Below are 18,348 nucleotides of genomic sequence, written 5' to 3' on the forward strand. Positions count from 1 at the left end.
GCCTGGCATAAATTTACACAGATGTATCCCTCATCATCAATATATTTGTGAAATGAAAATGCAAGTTACAGTATAATTAAGTAAAGGAAAAGTAATGGTCATTTAGGAGTTGTTGCAATGATGTATGGCAAGGTTGGTAGTGGAGTGGTTGGGGAAGACAATTAGTATGCACAAGCAAAGAGAAATGTATTTTTGTGATAAGCTTGCTTATTATGGAGGTTTCATTTTACCCTTTTGTTGCCAATATTTCTTGTATCAGTAGTATTTCCTTTTACTAATGTGTTTGTATTTCATGTTTCATTTTAGACTTAACTGTATCATTTAGTACAGAACTGTATTATTGAGTACAGCATTTGAGTTGTTGCATTTGGTTATCTTTTTCATGATATTTTATGGATTATTTTTATGTTGCATGAACACTTTTCTCCCTCAGGAAGCAAGAAAGTTGGAAGAAGATGAGCGAAAGAAGCAAAATGCATCTCAGGCAGTTGTCACAAAAACAGAAAATCAGAAGAGGCTGTCAGTCACATTAGTAAAGCTAGTGTTAAGACAGGCGTCTTTGAGTAAGTTATTCTTTATTATTTCTAGTGGTCAAGTGGCGGAAGGGTGGTATGACAACATTTTACTTAGCGATTATTAGCTTTTAAATTTATTAGTCTGTAGCCTCTGTCTTCTCTTCAAAACGGAAGAAGATCCCGAAGGTGAAGCAAAAATCTCCATGTCACTACTAATACACTCTTATAGATCACACCCACACTGAGCACACTCAGAGAAAGAGAATTAATAAGAAAAATGAAAGTGAAATGGATAAAAATGGGCAAACTAAAACCGGCTTTATAACAGATTCAGTAAACACGCCCTATCTTAAAGGCAGTAGAAAAATAACTGGTGGGTCACAGGACGCCAAGGGCATTCTGGTAATACATGCCCCGTGACCTGGTATAGATGCCAATGGTCCCTGGATCTCACAAGTTTAATTTTAATTCTACTGGTTTCCAGCTTGACGCTAGTAAATCCTAATGTTAAGACCTCAGGTTTTTTAGTTATGAAAAATACAAATTAGTTACTAATTTGTCATTGTTCATATTCGAAACAAACCTGAGGTCTTAACATTAGGATTTACTAGCGCCAAGCTGGAAACCGGTAGAATTAAAATTAAAACTTATGCGATCCAGGGACTATAGGCATCTACCAGGTCACGGGGCATGTATTACCCTGAATGCCCTTGTCGTCCTGTGACCTTCCAGTTATATTTCTACCGCCTTTAAGATAGGATGTGTTTACTGTCTATCTGTTTAAAGCCGGTTTTAGTTTGCCCATTTTTATCCATTTCACTTTCATTTTTCTTATTAATTCTCTTTCTCTGAGTGTTTCCGTGTTCAAGATTCCTAACTTCGGTGTTGACGGATCCTAATCCAACGTGTAGTAGGTGCAGTGAAAATGTATGTACAAATACCAATCTTTGTTCTGTTTGTCGTGGTTGGTCGGTGGAACAGTGGAGGAAGTTTTATGAGAAAGGCCAGTACAAAAAAAAAGGAGTCAACACCATCTTTGGATGACCAAGCGTTGCCGGCTTCTTTTGTATCGGCGATACACCAGACTGCTCCATATGTTTCGCCACCTGCCTTTGATTTGTCCCATACCCTTTCGGTTTCTCTTAGCGGTTCGTTATCGGAAACTCCAGGAGGGGTTTTGGGTAATTTTATGCATAATATTTATGCTCCGCTGTTCCCAGCAGGGAGGGGGGGGGAAGCATCTCCATCTTTGTTCCAGGTGCCTCTTCTTCGTCGTCTTCCTCTAGCTCGGCGCCATCGCTAAAATCGATGACGTCACGGCGTGTACCAATCAAGCGTTGGAGGACACTGCATTTCATGACTGACCCTCGGGCCAAGAGGAGTAGAGTGAATTCTTCTTCATCTTCGGGCCAGGACTCTCACATCCCAGTCAGCAAGAAAGGCAAGAAGTCAGTGGCTGGTAAGCTCAGAGCTAGCAGACGAAGCTGTTTACAAGAGTCTGAACGAGCGAGTGAGCCGACGGGCGCTGGGCTGGCAGCCGATGCGGAGTTGCCAGTAGAGACGACAAAGAGTCTAAGGAAGACTACAATGTCGTTGGCGAAATCGATGTTGGGGGCGAAAAGTGCAGCAAAGGATAGAGCACAGATGCCGGTTTTGCCTGTAAGACCTTTTAAAATATGGAGAAAAGATGAAAAGGCTCCTATTAAAAGAACGAAGAATAGTGAGTTGGCAACCTTGTCTGATTCGTTGGTGGAAGGAGATGTCCACCTAGATGAAGGATCAAGGCCGAATTCTCCGATGGTCGTTGGAGACTATATCAATCGTCATGGAGAAGAAGTGAACTTGGTTTCGAGAGAGCCTTCATCTTCGAGGTATAGGCGAGATTCTCACTCTCGATCTGCGAGCAGAGAAGAAGTGAGGTGGTCTTGTTCTCCTGCTGACTGTTTGGGATCGAGCCGTCGGCGGTCAGCCGAGATCAAAGGGACCGCGGCCGTAGGGGCAGACGGCCATGAAGCACCCGGACGTTTGTCAGGGGATAGGAGTGAGATAGCGTCTCCTGTGCCTGAGCACAGCACGCTAGAACTGGAGGAAGGAGAAAACCAAGAGTTTCTGGCTTCGTATGCAGAGGCGATTGATTTGATTCGTCAATTCAATAACATTTCGGGGAGAACGGAAACACCTGCCAGTATGCTTCCTCCGGGGATTGACATGGTGTTTGGGTTGAAAAAGGATACCAGGTGTCGTATGAATTGCCTTGTTCAAGTCATGTGGAGTCAGTTTTACAGCACGTAAACGCATGGATTGCGGGAAGGGATAATTCCTTAAGATCAAATAGATTGTTTAAGTTTATCCCACCTCCAATCCCACCTCAATGATGAAACAGGAAATATTATACGACATCGACGGTTCCTTTGCTATCTAGACAAATTAACCCAAATGTGGTAAGGTTAAGACCTGGATTAACCTTAGATCAAGTAAAAATGGAATGCCCTTCGATGACTTGCCAAGAGGCTGCTACGTTAGAAGCAACAGCTTCTTGTCTTTCAGACTGCTTCTTGGTTGGATCTTTGGTCAACAGCAGTGGCAAAGATTGCATCCTCAGAAATGACGAGAAAAGTAGTGGATGAATCAATGTTCATTAGATTACTTCAATCAGGTGCCAAAGCAATTGTGTACTTGACAAATTTAAGTGCCAATGTTTGGGCAAATATCCTATTAATGAGGAGAGATGCAGCTTTGGCTAGGCTAAGCCGCTCTGTTGATTTGGATTCCCTGCTAGCAGTTAGGAATGGGAATATCTTAGAGTCGCAATTGCTGTTGCTAGAAGCCATACTAGAAGAGGCTATAGATAGAAGAAGGATGGACAATAATGATAGATTGGTACAGCAGGCAGTTAGAAAAACATCTAACAGTCAAGCCAACCCTATGGAGGTAAGGCAGCAGCAAATACCTCGAAAGAAGCCAGTGAGGCATAGCATCCCTAGTAGAGCAACAAGACCCTCTTCCCCAAAGAAATTAGCTCATCGGCCCTTTCACAATAGAAATAACAGAGGAAGGGAGATTAGGGGAAGAGGAAGAGGCTCAAGGCGATAGGATGGGCGCCTCTCATCACTCAGCCACACCAGTGGGGGGTTGCCTGGCGAATCACTTGGAAGGTGTGGCATGAACTGGGAGCAGAGCAGTGGGTGGTGGATGTTCTCAGGGTCAGGTATTTGATTCCGTTCGAAGTATCCCCACCCCTGACGGAACAGCCATGACCTCACCTCACTTATGCTCAAGAACCTCAAAAGGCTTTTATTCTGCAAGACAAAGTGAAGAAGATGATGGAAAAAGGAGCTGTGGAACAAGTATGCAGTCTGTCGAAAGGCTTCTACAGCAGGATTTTCCTGGTACCCAAAGCCAATGGGGACTGGAGGACAGTAATAGACCTGTCAACATTGAATCTGTTTATAAGAAAAATCAGATTCAAAATGGAAACTCCAAAGACTGGTTCTACAAGCAGTCAGGATCAAGGACTTTATGCTGACAGTCGACTTGAAGGACGCATACTTTCAGATCCCAGTCCGTCAGTCTTCAAGGAAATTTCTCCGCTTCAGTCTTGCAGAGAAAGTTTTCGAGTTCAAAGTTCTGTGCTTAGGATTGACAACGTCTCCTCAAGTGTTTACAAGAGTGTTCACTCTCGTGTCGACATGGGGCATGCTCAGGTGATCAGGCTAATAAGATATCTAGACGACTGGCTGGTGATAGCAAAGTCCAGAGAGAAATTACTCAGGGACAGGCCGACCCATCTACAGTTTGTCACAGCTTAGGCATTGTGATAAATCAGGAGAAGTCGCAGTTGGATCCAAGTAAGCGGCAGGTGTATCTGGGAATGGTTATAGACACAATAAAAGCCAAAGAATTCCCGACAGACCAGAGAGTAGAGAAATGCAAACAAGTGGTGGATGCCTTTCTGGAAAAACAAACACAGCCAGCAAAACAGTGGCAGGTTGTACTGGGAGTTCTAATTTCCTTGGAGAAACTAGTACCACAAGGGAGCCTACACCTTCGATCTCTACAATGGAGGATGAAGGAGTTTTGCAATAGTAGACCACCTGTACGAGCAGATTCCTTTATCGTCATAAGTGAGGAAAGACTTTCTGTAGTGGGTAAAGGACAACAATCTGACAGTGGGTGTTCCCCTTCAGCAACCCTCCTCGGATCTCTTGCTGTTCTCAGATGCGTCACTAGAAGGTTGGGGAGCCCATATGTAGGAGCTGATGGTTTCAACGAAATGGAGTGGCGAGGACAGAGAACTCCATGTAAACGTGGTGGAGTTAAAAGTAGCGTTTCTAGCACTATGGACAGTTTCTAGCACTGATGACAGTTCAACTTCATCAGTGGGCTGTAGAGAACCTAGTAGACATCAGAGCCAGATATATTCTGGGGAAAAGAAACATAGTGGCCGACAAGTTGAGCCGAAGGGATCGGATCCTGGGTATGGAGTGGTCCTTGCACCAACAGGTAGTGGACAGGATGCTCATGTTGTGGGAAAGGCCGATCATAGACCTATTCGCAACCACAACCAGGTACAACAAAAAGTTGGAAGTGTATTGTTCGGTAGTCCCAGACGTAGAGGCAGTAGCAGAAGATGCGTTACAACACCCATGGGACAATCTGGACGTTTACGCATTTCCTCCATTTTGTCTAATCTGTCAGGTTCTGAACAGGGTCTAGTGGTCTCAGAACCTCAGAATGACTCTGGTAGCTCCTTTATGGCCAAAGGCAGAATGGTTTCCGGACCTCTTGGAACTCCTAATAGACGTGCCGAGAGAGTTACCCCCATGGAACAGCCTACTATGTCAGCCGCATGTGGAGAGGTACCACCGGTCGGTGAAGTCCTTATCACTTCACGGGTGGAGACTGTCAAGTATCTCCTGTGAGCGAGAGGGTTTTCGCAGAAAGCAGCAGCACAGAGGGCAGGTAATATCAGAGTCATCGGCAGCAGTATACCAAGGAAAATGGTCAGCATACTGTGATTGGTGTCGTGGAGGGAACTTGTCTCCACACGGTACCACTATTCAGCAATTAGCGGACATTCTGATATATCTGAGGACAGAAAGGCATATTTCTGTATCTGTGGTGAAGGGGACAGGGCTGCTCTAGCCTCGGTCTTACACATGGAAGGTGTTCTGATATATCTGAGGACAGAAAGGTATATGTCTGTATCTGCGGTGACAGGGTACAGGGCTGCTCTAGCCTTGGTCTTATGCATGGAAGGTGTTCTGATATATCTGAGGACAGAAAGGTATATGTCTGTATCTGCGGTGAAAGGGTACAGGGCTGCTCTAGCCTCGGTCTTACGCATGGAAAGTGTGGACATTTCATCTTCATGGGAGTTGGCCATGTTGATGAAGAGCTTTGAGCAGTCATGTTCACCAAAAGAACTAAAAGCTCCAGATTGGGATTTGACCATGGTACTGAGTAGTCTGACAAAACCCCCCTATGAACCACCAAGGCAGTCCACAGATAGGAGCCTGACCCTGAAGAAAGTCTTCTTATTGGCCCTAGCTTCAACCAAAAGGGTGGGGGAACTACGTGGCCTGTCATATATCGTGAAGCACTCGAGAGATTTTAAGTCAATGGTATTCGAGTTTGTTCCAGAATTCGTGGCCAAAACTCAAAACCCTTCAATAGTGGACGGTAGGTTTGACTCCTTTTCCATACCTTCTCTGGCAGATTTCGTAGATAATGACAGAGATGAGATGCTTCTGTGTCCCGTTAGAGTAATGAGGCAGTACTTAAGAAGGACAAGGCATCTCAGGCCTGGGTGCAGGAGGTTGTTTGTAAGTACAGGAAGGAACAAAAAGGAAGTGTCCAGGAATACAATATCGTTTTGGCTAAGAGAAACGATCAGGAATGCCTACATGACAGAAGACAGGGGGTCAGATTGCCAGGAGAGGGCTAGGGCTCATGACATCAGAGGCTTGAGTGTTTCTTTGGCTTTCAAGAAGAATATGTCTGTGGAGAAAATTCTGAAAGCTGGTGTTTGGAAACACCAAACCACTTTCACTTCCTTTTATTTAAAAGACGTTGCCCTTAGATCCTTGGATACCTTTTCCTTGGGTCACGTGGTGGTGGCCCAGCAAGCAGTAGTATAGCTCATCCAGTACCCCTGGCGGGTCAGTTTGTGTCTAGTCTAAGATGAAGTTATGAAAGTAGAATGAATGGGATGACTGGTCTTTTTTCCTTATTACTTTCTTTCTACTCCTTTACCTACGGGCAGTATGAAGGAGAGTGCCATCATTAGCTGGAACGGACTAGATGCAAGTGAGGTGGTCAGCCATACTGTAAAGTTATTTTATAGTATAGTATACTTTTCAGTAGTAACACACCCCTCTCAGTAATAAGGAAGGGAGGGGTGATGGTAGATCCAGATACAAGGGACAAGAGTGGTTTAAGAGAATGGAAGGCCCTCTATTTTCCCATAGTTTATAAACCATGGCATGGTAAAAAACTTGGATTGGGTCTCTTGATCTTGGCTGCAAGAGTACCATCAACAGCCACATGCTTCCATCAAGTGTGATGACGTCATAGCCAAAACAGCTTGCAAAATGGCGGTAGTCATGACGTCACAGCCCATTGCTGCCAACTTCTTGTCGTCTTCGGTGGCATCATTATCTTACGCTTACATTTCGGGTGCACACTTATGGAGAAGTATGAATATTCTCGTAAGATAAGTGGCTGTGCCGTTGTGTGCTCCAGTTATGTTTTGAATAAGAAAGCTTAAGCAGTACTTTAGCTCGGTCACCTTTAGACGGTAGCTGTTTAGGTTGTCAGCAGTCCAGTGGTAGACTAGGCTGTGATAACCATGTCGGCTGTAGAGCTATAATGGCCATAGAGCTGTAATGGCCGTAGATCCATGACGCTGCGATGACGTCACAGCCTACTGCTTCTCGATCTACTTCGCTGCCTCCAGAAACAAATACGCTTTCTGACTCATTGGTACACACAGTAATGAAGAAATTACAAGATCTACAGGTGAAAATTGCTAAGAAAGACAAAAAGAAAAGGCGTGCTTCGTCGTCGTCTTGTCTTCTTCCTCTAGCTGGTGTCATCGCTAAGTTCGATGACGTCACAGTGTGTACCAGTCAAGCATTGGAGGATACAGGATTTTGGGACTGATCCTCGGGACAAGAAGAGAAGAGTAAATTCTTCTTCATCTTCGAGCCAGGACTGTCACATCCCAATTAGCAAGAAAGTCGAGAAGTGAGTAGCTGGTAAGCTCAAAGCAAGCGGACGAAGCCATTTACAAGAGTCCGAACAAGCGAAAGCGTCGACGGTTGCTGGGCTAGCGGCTGACGCGGAGTTGCCAGTGGAGACTACAAAGAGTCTAAGAGAGGCTACAATGCCATGGTGTACTTGATACATACGCCGATGCTTTTACAAACTTTTTCCATGGACTCTAGATGTCAGAGTAATGCAATATGATAAAATTGCTCTCATATTTGTAATAGGATTGGAAATAGATATGTTCTCAATCCTACTGACTATTCCAGATCGAGCCTTCAGTGGCCATTAAAGATCAAAAATGCCGCGGCCGTATGGTCGGACAGTCATGACACACCAGGACGTTTGTCAGAGGATAGGAATGAGTTAACATCTCCTGGGGCTGAACACAGTACGTTAGAACCAGAGGAAAGAGAAAACCAAGAGTTTCTGGCTTCGTATGCGTAGGTGATTTATTTGATTCGATAATTCAATAACCTTTCGGGGAGCACGGGGACATCTGCCAGTATGCTTTCCCCGGGGATTGACATGGTGTTTGGATTGAAAAAGGATACGAAGGTGTATGAATTACCTTGTTCAAGTCATGTAGAGTCCTGTTTTACAACACGTAAGTGCACGGATTGCTGGAAGGATATGGATTCCTCTTAGTAATCGTACAGCCTGAATGGTGGGAATTAGCATACTTTGGGTTGACCCCAGAAAGCTTCAAACCTTTACAGGTAAGAAGAATTCCCATGTTTTATATACTTGTTGGTATAATCTGGTTTGTTCCTATAAGAGTATTGACCAATCGCTTCGACTCTTACACAAGTAGTTAAAGTTAATCGAAAGCTTGGTTCCTTAGAAGTAAAGTACTGTAGAACCATTCTTCTTAATGAAACTGCATGGAAACTTACGTCGAAAGGAGGAGGTGAGCTTCTTTTTTTTCACCACTTAAGGTAGCCAAGCCTAAGTAGGGCACTTGTAACCTAAGATGCTATAGCCAGGCTAATTGAGTCATACCTTTTAAGCCTAACAAGTGGTTAAATTCGTAGCCTATTCCAACCAGTCCAAGTCTACTGCTACTATCTTAAGTAATCTGAGTAGTAGTTCTTAGCTTAGACTGTCCAAACTAACTGGTTTGGGTATGCATGTGCTGGCTTGGACCAGCGGTTTAGTTTTCGAACCTGCATTTACTATCTTATATTAGTCTGAGTGTTACAATTCTTAGATAGCTTAGCCTAACTCATTGGTTAGATGGTTCCGACATACATGTCGTCTTAGCCTAACAGTGGGTTGATGACTTAGCATGGTCTAGCTGCTTGAACATGCCTTTACTATCTTAGCTTGGGCGAATTAGTAAGGTTATAAGTATAGCTGAGCATAGACTAGTGCCTAGGCTACCCATTCGAAACACTTACCACCTCAGCCTAGAAGGTTGCGGTTGTAGCCTAGCATGTATAGCCCAAACTTTCTTGAACGACTTTACCCTAACCTAAGTCATTTAGTTTCTAGATTAAGCTAGTCTCTACTAGCCTAGCCTAGTTAAGAGTACATCTCTGATGGACTTAACCTACCCTAAGTGATGGAGGAGTTAACTTAGCCTAATTGGAAGAGTTAATATAGCCTAACCTAACCAAGCCAGGGTCAACCTGGTCTTGCCAACTTGAAATAAGTTAGTCAATTCTTAATTGACTATACCTACTTAGACTAGTCCTAGTGGTTGTTGGCTAGATTACCCTAGAATATGCAAATGGGTCTCTTCCATCCTGGTCTAGTTTCTATATTGAAGTCATGAACCTAACATAGAGGGTTCGAGCTTCAGTTGGCTGAAGCAAGGCATTAGAACCTCATCATATTTGGAAGGGGAAGGTGGGGGGTTTTCCATTCTTCAAGAGTGAGGTGGGGTGAAGTGACGTTGGGTACAATTCTGGGCTAGGTTACTTGAGAATAGCACCATGGTGATTTCTGGCAATATAGGAGTTTCCTTTGGAAGGTAGAATATTGAACATATGCTCGTATATTGTAACAGATCACCACATAAGGTGTTTCGTGGTTGGGAAGTAACATTACTTGTGGAAAAATGAGCCATGTCCTGTTAAAAGATTAATCCTTGGTCAGGAGGATAATTAGGACGTGTCTGAATAGAATATATTATCATAGGACATTCTCCTGGGGTTTTCCTATGATATCGTCCATATAATTGGAAAAGTTAAGTGTATCTTAGTTTTTACAAAAACACTGAGCTGATTAATAGCTCTCCTAGGGCTGGCCTGTAGGATTGGATATTTTTTACGTGGCTAGGAACCAATGGGTCACCTAGCAACGGGACCTGCAGCTTATTGTGGGATCCAAACCGCACTATATCGATAAATTAATTTCTATCACCAGAAATAAGTTCCACGTTGGCCGAGCTGGGAGTTGGACCTCGGACCACCGGTTTGGCAGATGAATGCACAAACCAATCGTCCAGAGAGGAACTCGTATAATGGAAAAACCATGTAAGAGCTGTCTCAGGGGTTTCACCCTGTGAGGAGCCTGAGGATTCCATTTGCGATACTGGGAACAACCTGGAGGTTACGCAAACTCTAGGTTCTACCTGTTCCTCCATGTCCCGAACGGAAGAATGGGTTCCACTAATTGAGCAGGACCCAAGATGAGTAACTGATAAAGTTTATCATAGCACAATCATCGCTACCAGGTTCGTGTGGGGAAGAGGCACCATCGATAGGTAGAATTAATATCTCAAGGTCTGGAGGTTGCCCAGTATCCCCTTTCGAACTAATAGTTTTAAGATTTTGCATTTAGAGTATCACCTCGGATGTAACTCAACTCCAAAGGTCTTTAGCTCACATATACAGAATGACTCTTTGGCCGTGACTGCCTGCATAGAAGAGGTTTCTGTCCATTAAAGGCATTCGGTCAGTAGACAATGATCTGGTGGAGAGGCTGTCAGAACAAAGGGAAGTCTCTCTGTAATTACATGTACGTATGGTGATATACATTGGACTGGTGATTGGGCATGTGAATATCACTTCACACTGAGTAATCTTCAGATGAATCAGGAGCAGTGAACTGGCTGGGGCACATAAGAACTCCGATCTGATAAGTGAAATCATACTCTATATCAGAGTAGGCTTGATGGATTACCACCAGGCACATACATCAGTCATGTTACAGGAAACTGACCGTGGATGGTGATCTTCCTCTGACCTTGGTAGAGTGGGAGTACTCAATAACCAGATTTTTGACGTAGACTCAAAAGTAGATAGGAACATCAGTTCCAATTTGCCCCAGAATCCAGGATATGAGTCAATGCAGCACAGGTCATGATGACCGATACATTTCTTAGTCATGCTCAGTATGGTGTGAGTATGTGTGAGAGACCTTCAGGAGGGCCAGCTTTGACTTGTCAAAGTACTCTGTTGTTATAGAAAGAACTACGTCACCTAGAACAAAAAGGTGGTAGACGTAAAGGAACAGGCCAAACAGAGGCGATCGGTCAAGCCTACTCCTTGTTGTCAAGTTGTACCAGTGAGGTTATACAGAAGAGAAGGTCATCAGAGGAATACGGGCCTTCTGGCAATTAAGAACATATCTGTTAAAATGATGGTGACGGTTGGTCTGTGACTGTATCGAAGCTCAAAATTGAGCAATGTTAAGAAGGTGTCTGTCTGTTCACGGAAATTTGAGAGTGGGTTCATTGTTATGAAAAACCACTTTCAATTTCCTATATATATATAAGGTCGCCAGAGGGTCCTTGGACACAATTTCCTTGGGTCCTTTGGTGGCGGCTCAACAAATGGTGTAACTCATCCAGTACCCCTGGCGGGTCAGTTGGTATCTTGTCTAAGATGATGATATGAATGTGAAATGGAGGAGTTAACTGGCCTCTTTCCTTTTCAGATTTCTGTCTCTTTCTTTACTTTGGGCAGTAAGAAGAGAGTAACCATCATAAGCTCGAACGGAACGGACAAGGTACAGGTGAGTGAAGTAGCCATACTGTTAAGGTTAGTGTCAGTAAGATACCTATCAGTAGCGGGACATTCCTCTCTTTAGCAATGGGGAGAGGAATGATAACAAACCTACGTGAGTGGATGAGTTGGTTTGTTAGAAGAACAGATCTTCTTATCTTCCTCAGACGCAATGAACTATGACATTGTGTAGAACCCAGAAGTCTGACTCTATGATATTCATATGTCTTAGTTGCTGAAATACTGGTCAGTTGTTTCGTAGAATTCTGGTATTCAGAAAACTGATCAAAGGTGGCAAACTCCCAGTTGGTTAATAGTACTTACCTCCCACCAAGAGTGAGTCTATCCTAATGTTAAGACCAAAGGTTTGTTTCGTATATGAACAAAAGACATTTTTAACCAATTTGTATTTTTCATAACTTACAAACCTGAGGTCTTAATATACAAAGGCCCACCTCTAACCACCCTTCTATCAACTAACCTGGGTTGGAAGAATAACTAACAGGGTCACGAGTTAATGAGGGGTATGTGGGTGGCTCCATGTGTCTTGTGACCAAGCACAGATGCCAATAGTCCCATGAGTACACAATTATTTTAAACTTTACTGGTTTCCAGCTGGCGCTGAGTAGTTATCCTAATGTTAAGACCTCAGGTTTGTAAGTTATGAAGAATACAAATTGGTTAAAAATTTGTCATTTTTGCTAAGATATATAGAAAAAACATGTAGTATACCTCACAAAAACTTACTGCATCTCCTCATCTCAGTAAATGTTGTAAATATTTTACAACAAATATGCTTGGAAAATGTTACTAATTTTATTTCTTATCTGTTATAGTTTTGTGTGAGCTGTGGTTATAACTTTACAAGATAAAATAAAATAAATTATTGGAGAAAACATGTATAACATGGTAAAATTAGCATATTTTTACAAATGTGTTGGAATAAAGGCCCTGCACAGGGTTGTAAATATTCACTTTCAAAGACCCTGCACATGGTTGTAAATATTCACTTGCAACTCCCATGGAAGGTACAGAAAAATTTTTATGATATTTTTCTTACACCAAGTGCATTATTTATTTTTTTTTGAACTGGCCAGCCTCAAAGTTTGCCTGGTCTGGGGTGTGCTTAATTAATATTTAGCCCATCCTGTAAGGGTTAATGTACATTATACTTTGTACATTTGCTATAATCAAAACTTTAATTTGTTTAAAAATTTACTCTTAGTTGATATATTTGCATTCAGCAGTTTAGGTGCTGAATTGTTTTCTCATTTTATTTTTATTTGTTTGTTTATTTATCTATTTTTTTTTTACAGAAGTACCTCGCATCTCGGCAAAAAATTTGATAGATTTGATTTTTGAAGTCCTAGGGAGAAGAAATCCATACTTATTAGAAAATTTTGGTGGAGACTTTTTACAAATTAGTGTCAAGTATCTATTCAGTTTCCCTCAGTACTACTTGGCTGTGCATGGAGAACAATGGAAAGGTTTGTTTAAAAGTGTTTTAATGTAGAGAATGGGGTTTTGCAATTTTTTTTTACATTTGCGCAAGTCATCAGTATGTGAAGGACTTGATTTTGGATGATGTTTACATCAAGACATCGGCAAGGAAAAGGGGTTAGCCCACAATAAGAACTACATAGTAGATTGAGCACTAATTTTATCCTTTACATAATATGTATTAATATCTGATTTAATTCTTATTTAATGCTGAACTGGTTGCTTGAGACTTGCAGATAAATGGGAATCAATTATAACTTGAAAGAAATAGCATGAGGAATAATCAAGATTTGATTATGTAAGCATAGTACCTGATGTAGCCCATTCAAAATTGTCATGTAGTGAAAATAATTTTTCATCGTTACCACTGCTGAATTCTTTTATATATATGTATGTAATTCTCTACTTATGGCCCTGTAATTCTGTACTGATTTCAGATTAGTGAAAAGGACTTGGTTGAAATGATTTGTAATGTTTTTTTATACTAATTATAGCTTTTGCTTGCAGATTTATTGAAGATATGCTTTTGGCTCTATCAGCAAGATTTGAAGCATCTAGGGAAGACAACTATAATCGATGCAGTACGAAAAATTGTGGAATGCAGCAAAATGAAGGGTATAGATGGTCATCGCTTCCTCCCATCATCCATTTTAAGGAAACTTCCCAACTTTTTAATTGTCAATATGAAAGAGACATCAATTATGACAGAAAGTGCCCTTCAGTTCAGCCTTCTTCACTTATTATTGATTTTTACAAAGACAGTAAGTGTGAATATTTTTTTATTTATAGTAAAAGTAAAAGCTTATCACATTGGACATATTTTTGACATTGTGGTTTTATGTGTTAGTATTATTCTCATTATCACATTGGACATATTTTTTGACTTTTTGACATTTGGTGGTTTTATGTTTTTTGTGTTTGTATTTTTCTCATTATCACATTGGACATATTTTTGACTTTGTGGTTTTATGTGTTAGTATTTTTCTCATTATCACATTGGACATATTTTTGACTTTATGGTTTTTTGTGTTAGTATTGAAATAGAATTTTTCTTTTGATGTTTTCCTTCAATATATTAAGTAATATTACATAAAAGATATATAATTGTTCACCGCAAACCTATCAGTTGTGTGGAGTCCAAATTATGATCGCAATACCTGTAGGGCTGCCCCTCTTTTTAAATTTGAGACTTAGGATGTTTGAGAAGTATGAGTGATTGTGCATATGCACTTGCAGAAAAAGCCATCCAGCTCTTTTAGTTGCAAGTTTGTCAACTGTATTCATTACGAGATTCTCCCCGGCATAGCTATAGCAATATTGACTCACACATTTTATTTTAGCCAATTTTTTTATTTGTCCTTTTTCGGTACCTTAATTCATTGTTTTATTTATTCTTTTTCTTCCTTTTTTCCCATATAAAGTGAATGACTGCTGAATGTTAATGATTACATAAAGGTGGTTTTATGCTGGCTTCATGAAAGTTTAGGGCTTATGTTTTCCATGTTTCTTGCATTTTGCTTCTCATCATTGTGCTATGACCTCAATTTATTTATTTCACTCACTCGTATTTACGTCTATTTCTTTTTTATATACTATTAGTTCTTTTTATTCGTTTGCTGCTACATGAGCCAGTTGGTAATTAGTGACAAGGTTCAGCTGTTATTTTGCTTTTATAATGTTACTTTTGTTAGTTTTTAATTTTATATTGGTTATTGGTGGCTTAGCCTAAGTGTCGAGACTGCCTCAGAAAATACAAACATAACAAATATGCATCTTTTCCTCGGCTCTTTTTTTAAAAAGTTATCCTTTTCTTCACTGTATCCAATAATACTGTATGTATTCTTATATTTCTGTATTCCTGGGATGAATCATCACCTTCTTTTTTTCTTCTTTTTAAAGCTAATGATACTTGCTTGTTGTAAGTGGTGGCCTCTGTCAGAGTAGAAAGACATACTACTGATGGGCAAGGAGGGCATCATTCTACTGCCAAGGTTTTTTTCTTCTTCAAAATCATTGGATGCCTGTTATATCTGGCCAGTTCCATTTAGTGACTGATTGCTTCCTTAGATCTGTTTATGTTTCTGTTGCTTGTTAATATCTCACTGCCTGGTTTACCTGGCAACTAGGTGATCCTTGGTGATAAAAATATTAGCACTGACAAACTAGAAGAGCATTATGAAATAATAAATGTTATGAAGTCATACCATGTAATAAGAGATAGGGAGGAGTGTAGCGTGAGTCCTTGGATGTTTGCCGAGTGCCCTTTTTTTCTAATGTAATAGTTATTTTGTTCATGAAACTTACCTGTCAGATATATATATATAGCTGTATTTTCTGAAGTCCGACAGAATTTTAAAAACTTCCGACACACGCAGTGGTCGGCCTGGTGGTTAGTACCCATTCCCGCCTATCAGGAACCATTCCCATTTTCTATTCATAATTTTTCTGTCGCCGGTGCTGAAAACACTGTTTTCAGTACCTCCGTCTTAGGATTTTGGAAACTTCATTGCTGCTAAGTATCCTAATTGTCTTTTGATTTATTTACTTGGATTTGTAGGATTTGTGGCTAGGCATACGCTATCTTAAATTGATTTGAATTTGATTCATTTTTGCATAAAATATCTGAATCTAGTTAGGCTAGTTTCAGACGGGGTTGTCTGCAAAGATAGGGTGTGGCTACCGAAAGCTTCGGTAGATCCGCACTTGGTATGTACGAGGGGTATGGGTCTTGCTTCTTTGTTGAGATTTGTCATGTAAGGAGTGTGAGACTTTGTCTATTCCGTAAGGAAGACGTATGATTCGATGTACGCAATTAATCAGTAAACATGTCTAATTCCGTAAGGAAGACGTATGATTCGTATGTACACAATTAATCAGTAACAAAAGTCAGGGTAGTGAACCTGCTAACCTTCCTGTAGACTTTATTTTGCCTAACTCTGTAGTATGGCCTACGGGCTATGAATATGTCTACGAGAGGTGTTCGCTCTCCTTCATTGCTGTGAAGTGCTACTTCTGTAATTGTTACTCCTAACCCTGCAGTGTTGCCTTCGGGCCCTAAGCAGTGTCTGTAGAGGAATTACCCTTTCTCTGATACTCTTTCGATTCGTAACTTAGAATCGAAAGTGCTTGCTTTAGAGAGTAAAAGTGAAGTGCAGAAGTGCAGTGATACCCCTTGTGTAGTGGAGGGTGCGTCAGATCGGCCTCGTTTCGCCTCTAGGCCGGGACCTCTGCTTGACTCCCAGGACCCGGGGAGGGAGCATGTCGAAAGCCTAAGGAGGGTTACAAGGACCCCCACCGATCTGGCGTGCCCTCGCAGGTTTTCTGATTGAACCCCAGACTGCAAAGTTGCATAAGCGCGTGCACGAATCCTGTAAGATTGCTTCTCGTCCTCTGAAGCGTCCTCCCCGTGCAGGGGTTGGAGCTTTCGGAAGGACTCGCACCCTCAAAATAGAAGCTTTATAGAAGAGGACACTTCACGTCCTCTCTCTCTCTCTCTCTCTCGTTATGCGTTTCAGTGAGAAGTAAGAAGGCGAACGTCGCCTGAACTCGTGTCCGTCTTTCCACTGAGAAATACGTAAAAGAAGTCATAGTAGCAGGAAGCTTTTGAGAGCGGACGCTCGGATGGACTCCAGGCGCGCGCGGGTGCACGCCAAGCGCGCGCCAGTGGACGCCGAGCGCACGCCAGGTGTGTCGCCTGGCTGAACGTTTCTGTTGAACTCTTCAAGCTCTTGTTTCAGATTTGGGCCTAAAGAATTTTTACCTCTACCTTCGGTGATACCTTCTACCTCACCTGCAAAGAATGTGAAGTGGGCAGTGCTTCGGAGGAAGCTTAAAGTGAACAGACAACTTCTTCTTCGAAACCCAGCAAGACATCGGGTTTCGTGAATTCAAGAGTTTCGCATAGGTGGATGGAGTTAAGGAAAGCTCAAGGGAAGATCTCGTTTGCTCTACCGCAACCTTTGCCATTCTGCCAATAAATTTAAGTTGCCACTACCGCAGTCAAGACTTTGCGATAAGGCAGTTACGGGTTATGTAAGGCTCGATGTCCTGCACGTCAGGACTCTCGGCAACGTTCAGTAGGATTCTTGCAAAGGCACTCATCAAAAGGACGCTCTTCAGGAAAGCGCAAGACAGGACTTCCTTTGCCATACTGCCAATAAATTTTAAGCTTTAGCAGGCATTAGTTGTGATACGGGAGAGGAAGCTGGTTGGAGAGTTTCTTCCTCTTCCCAGGATAATTTTGCAAGCTTTTTAGCCCATCTGAAAGGGTTTTTCAGATGATAGATTTTGTTAGTTTCTAGTCGGGACTACGCTGCCGAATTGAACATCGTCGTTCTACCTGCCGTAAGCCCAGTCTCTTAACAGGATTCTTGCCCCTTCCTCGTTTGAGACGGGAATCGGAAAAATGAAATGCTCGACTTCCTGGATTACGTTTTGTCAATTCAGTGACTTTCCCCCATTGACAATATACTATCGTTTTGTCAAGTAAGTGGGTATCCCCTCATTGACAAAATATCCCTTTGTCCCGTAAATGGGTTAGTTCTCATTGACAAACATCTCATTAACTTGATATTGCGTAAGCGAATAAGCTCTTATTGACAAGATTCGGAAGAGCTCTCATTCGTAGACTCGTACAAGAAATAGACTTGTAGACTACGTCAATGAACGCTTATGTCCAATAACATAAGAAGCTTGAGCTGACTGCTTCGATTCTCTTAAGTTTTGTTCATGAAACTTGCCTGTCAGATATGTATGTAGCTGTATTTCCGAATTCAGCTATATATATGTCTGCCAGGTAAGTATGAACAAACTTTGTGATATAATTTCATATTTTGCCTTGCGTTATTTTACTTCTGGTTGGTTCAAGTCATATACGCTTGCTGTAGTTACCTCTTCGGATGGCAACCGAGAGGTCTATTGTCTATTTTAAGGACATTTAATCGTTACTCCCTGCAGCCTTCCAGGAGTTTCCGATTTATCTTTTACCGTTGTATGGTAGTGTTCTGACGACACAAACGCATCTATATATTTAGCGTTTTCTGTTTCGCTTAAATATACCAGCTTGAGAGTCTTTCTGCTCAAAAAATAACGGACCTATTTCTTCGTAGAAT

At 41.8% G+C, this 18,348-nt stretch overlaps 1 protein-coding gene across 1 annotated transcript in view; it reads left to right on the top strand.

Annotated features, from left to right (window-relative positions):
* The window catches only part of LOC135224733 (serine-protein kinase ATM-like), a gene marked incomplete at its 3' end in the record, with an annotated part of 185,357 nt that overhangs the window by 88,106 nt on the left and 78,903 nt on the right, over window positions 1-18,348 (top strand). Inside the window, 3 exon segments of the mRNA XM_064264046.1 lie at window positions 434-563; window positions 13,054-13,224; window positions 13,745-13,998. Of these exon segments, the coding sequence (XP_064120116.1) occupies window positions 13,846-13,998 (153 nt within the window).

Source organism: Macrobrachium nipponense, chromosome 12 (genome assembly GCF_015104395.2).
Source record: "Macrobrachium nipponense isolate FS-2020 chromosome 12, ASM1510439v2, whole genome shotgun sequence".
NCBI lineage: Eukaryota > Metazoa > Arthropoda > Malacostraca > Decapoda > Palaemonidae > Macrobrachium > Macrobrachium nipponense.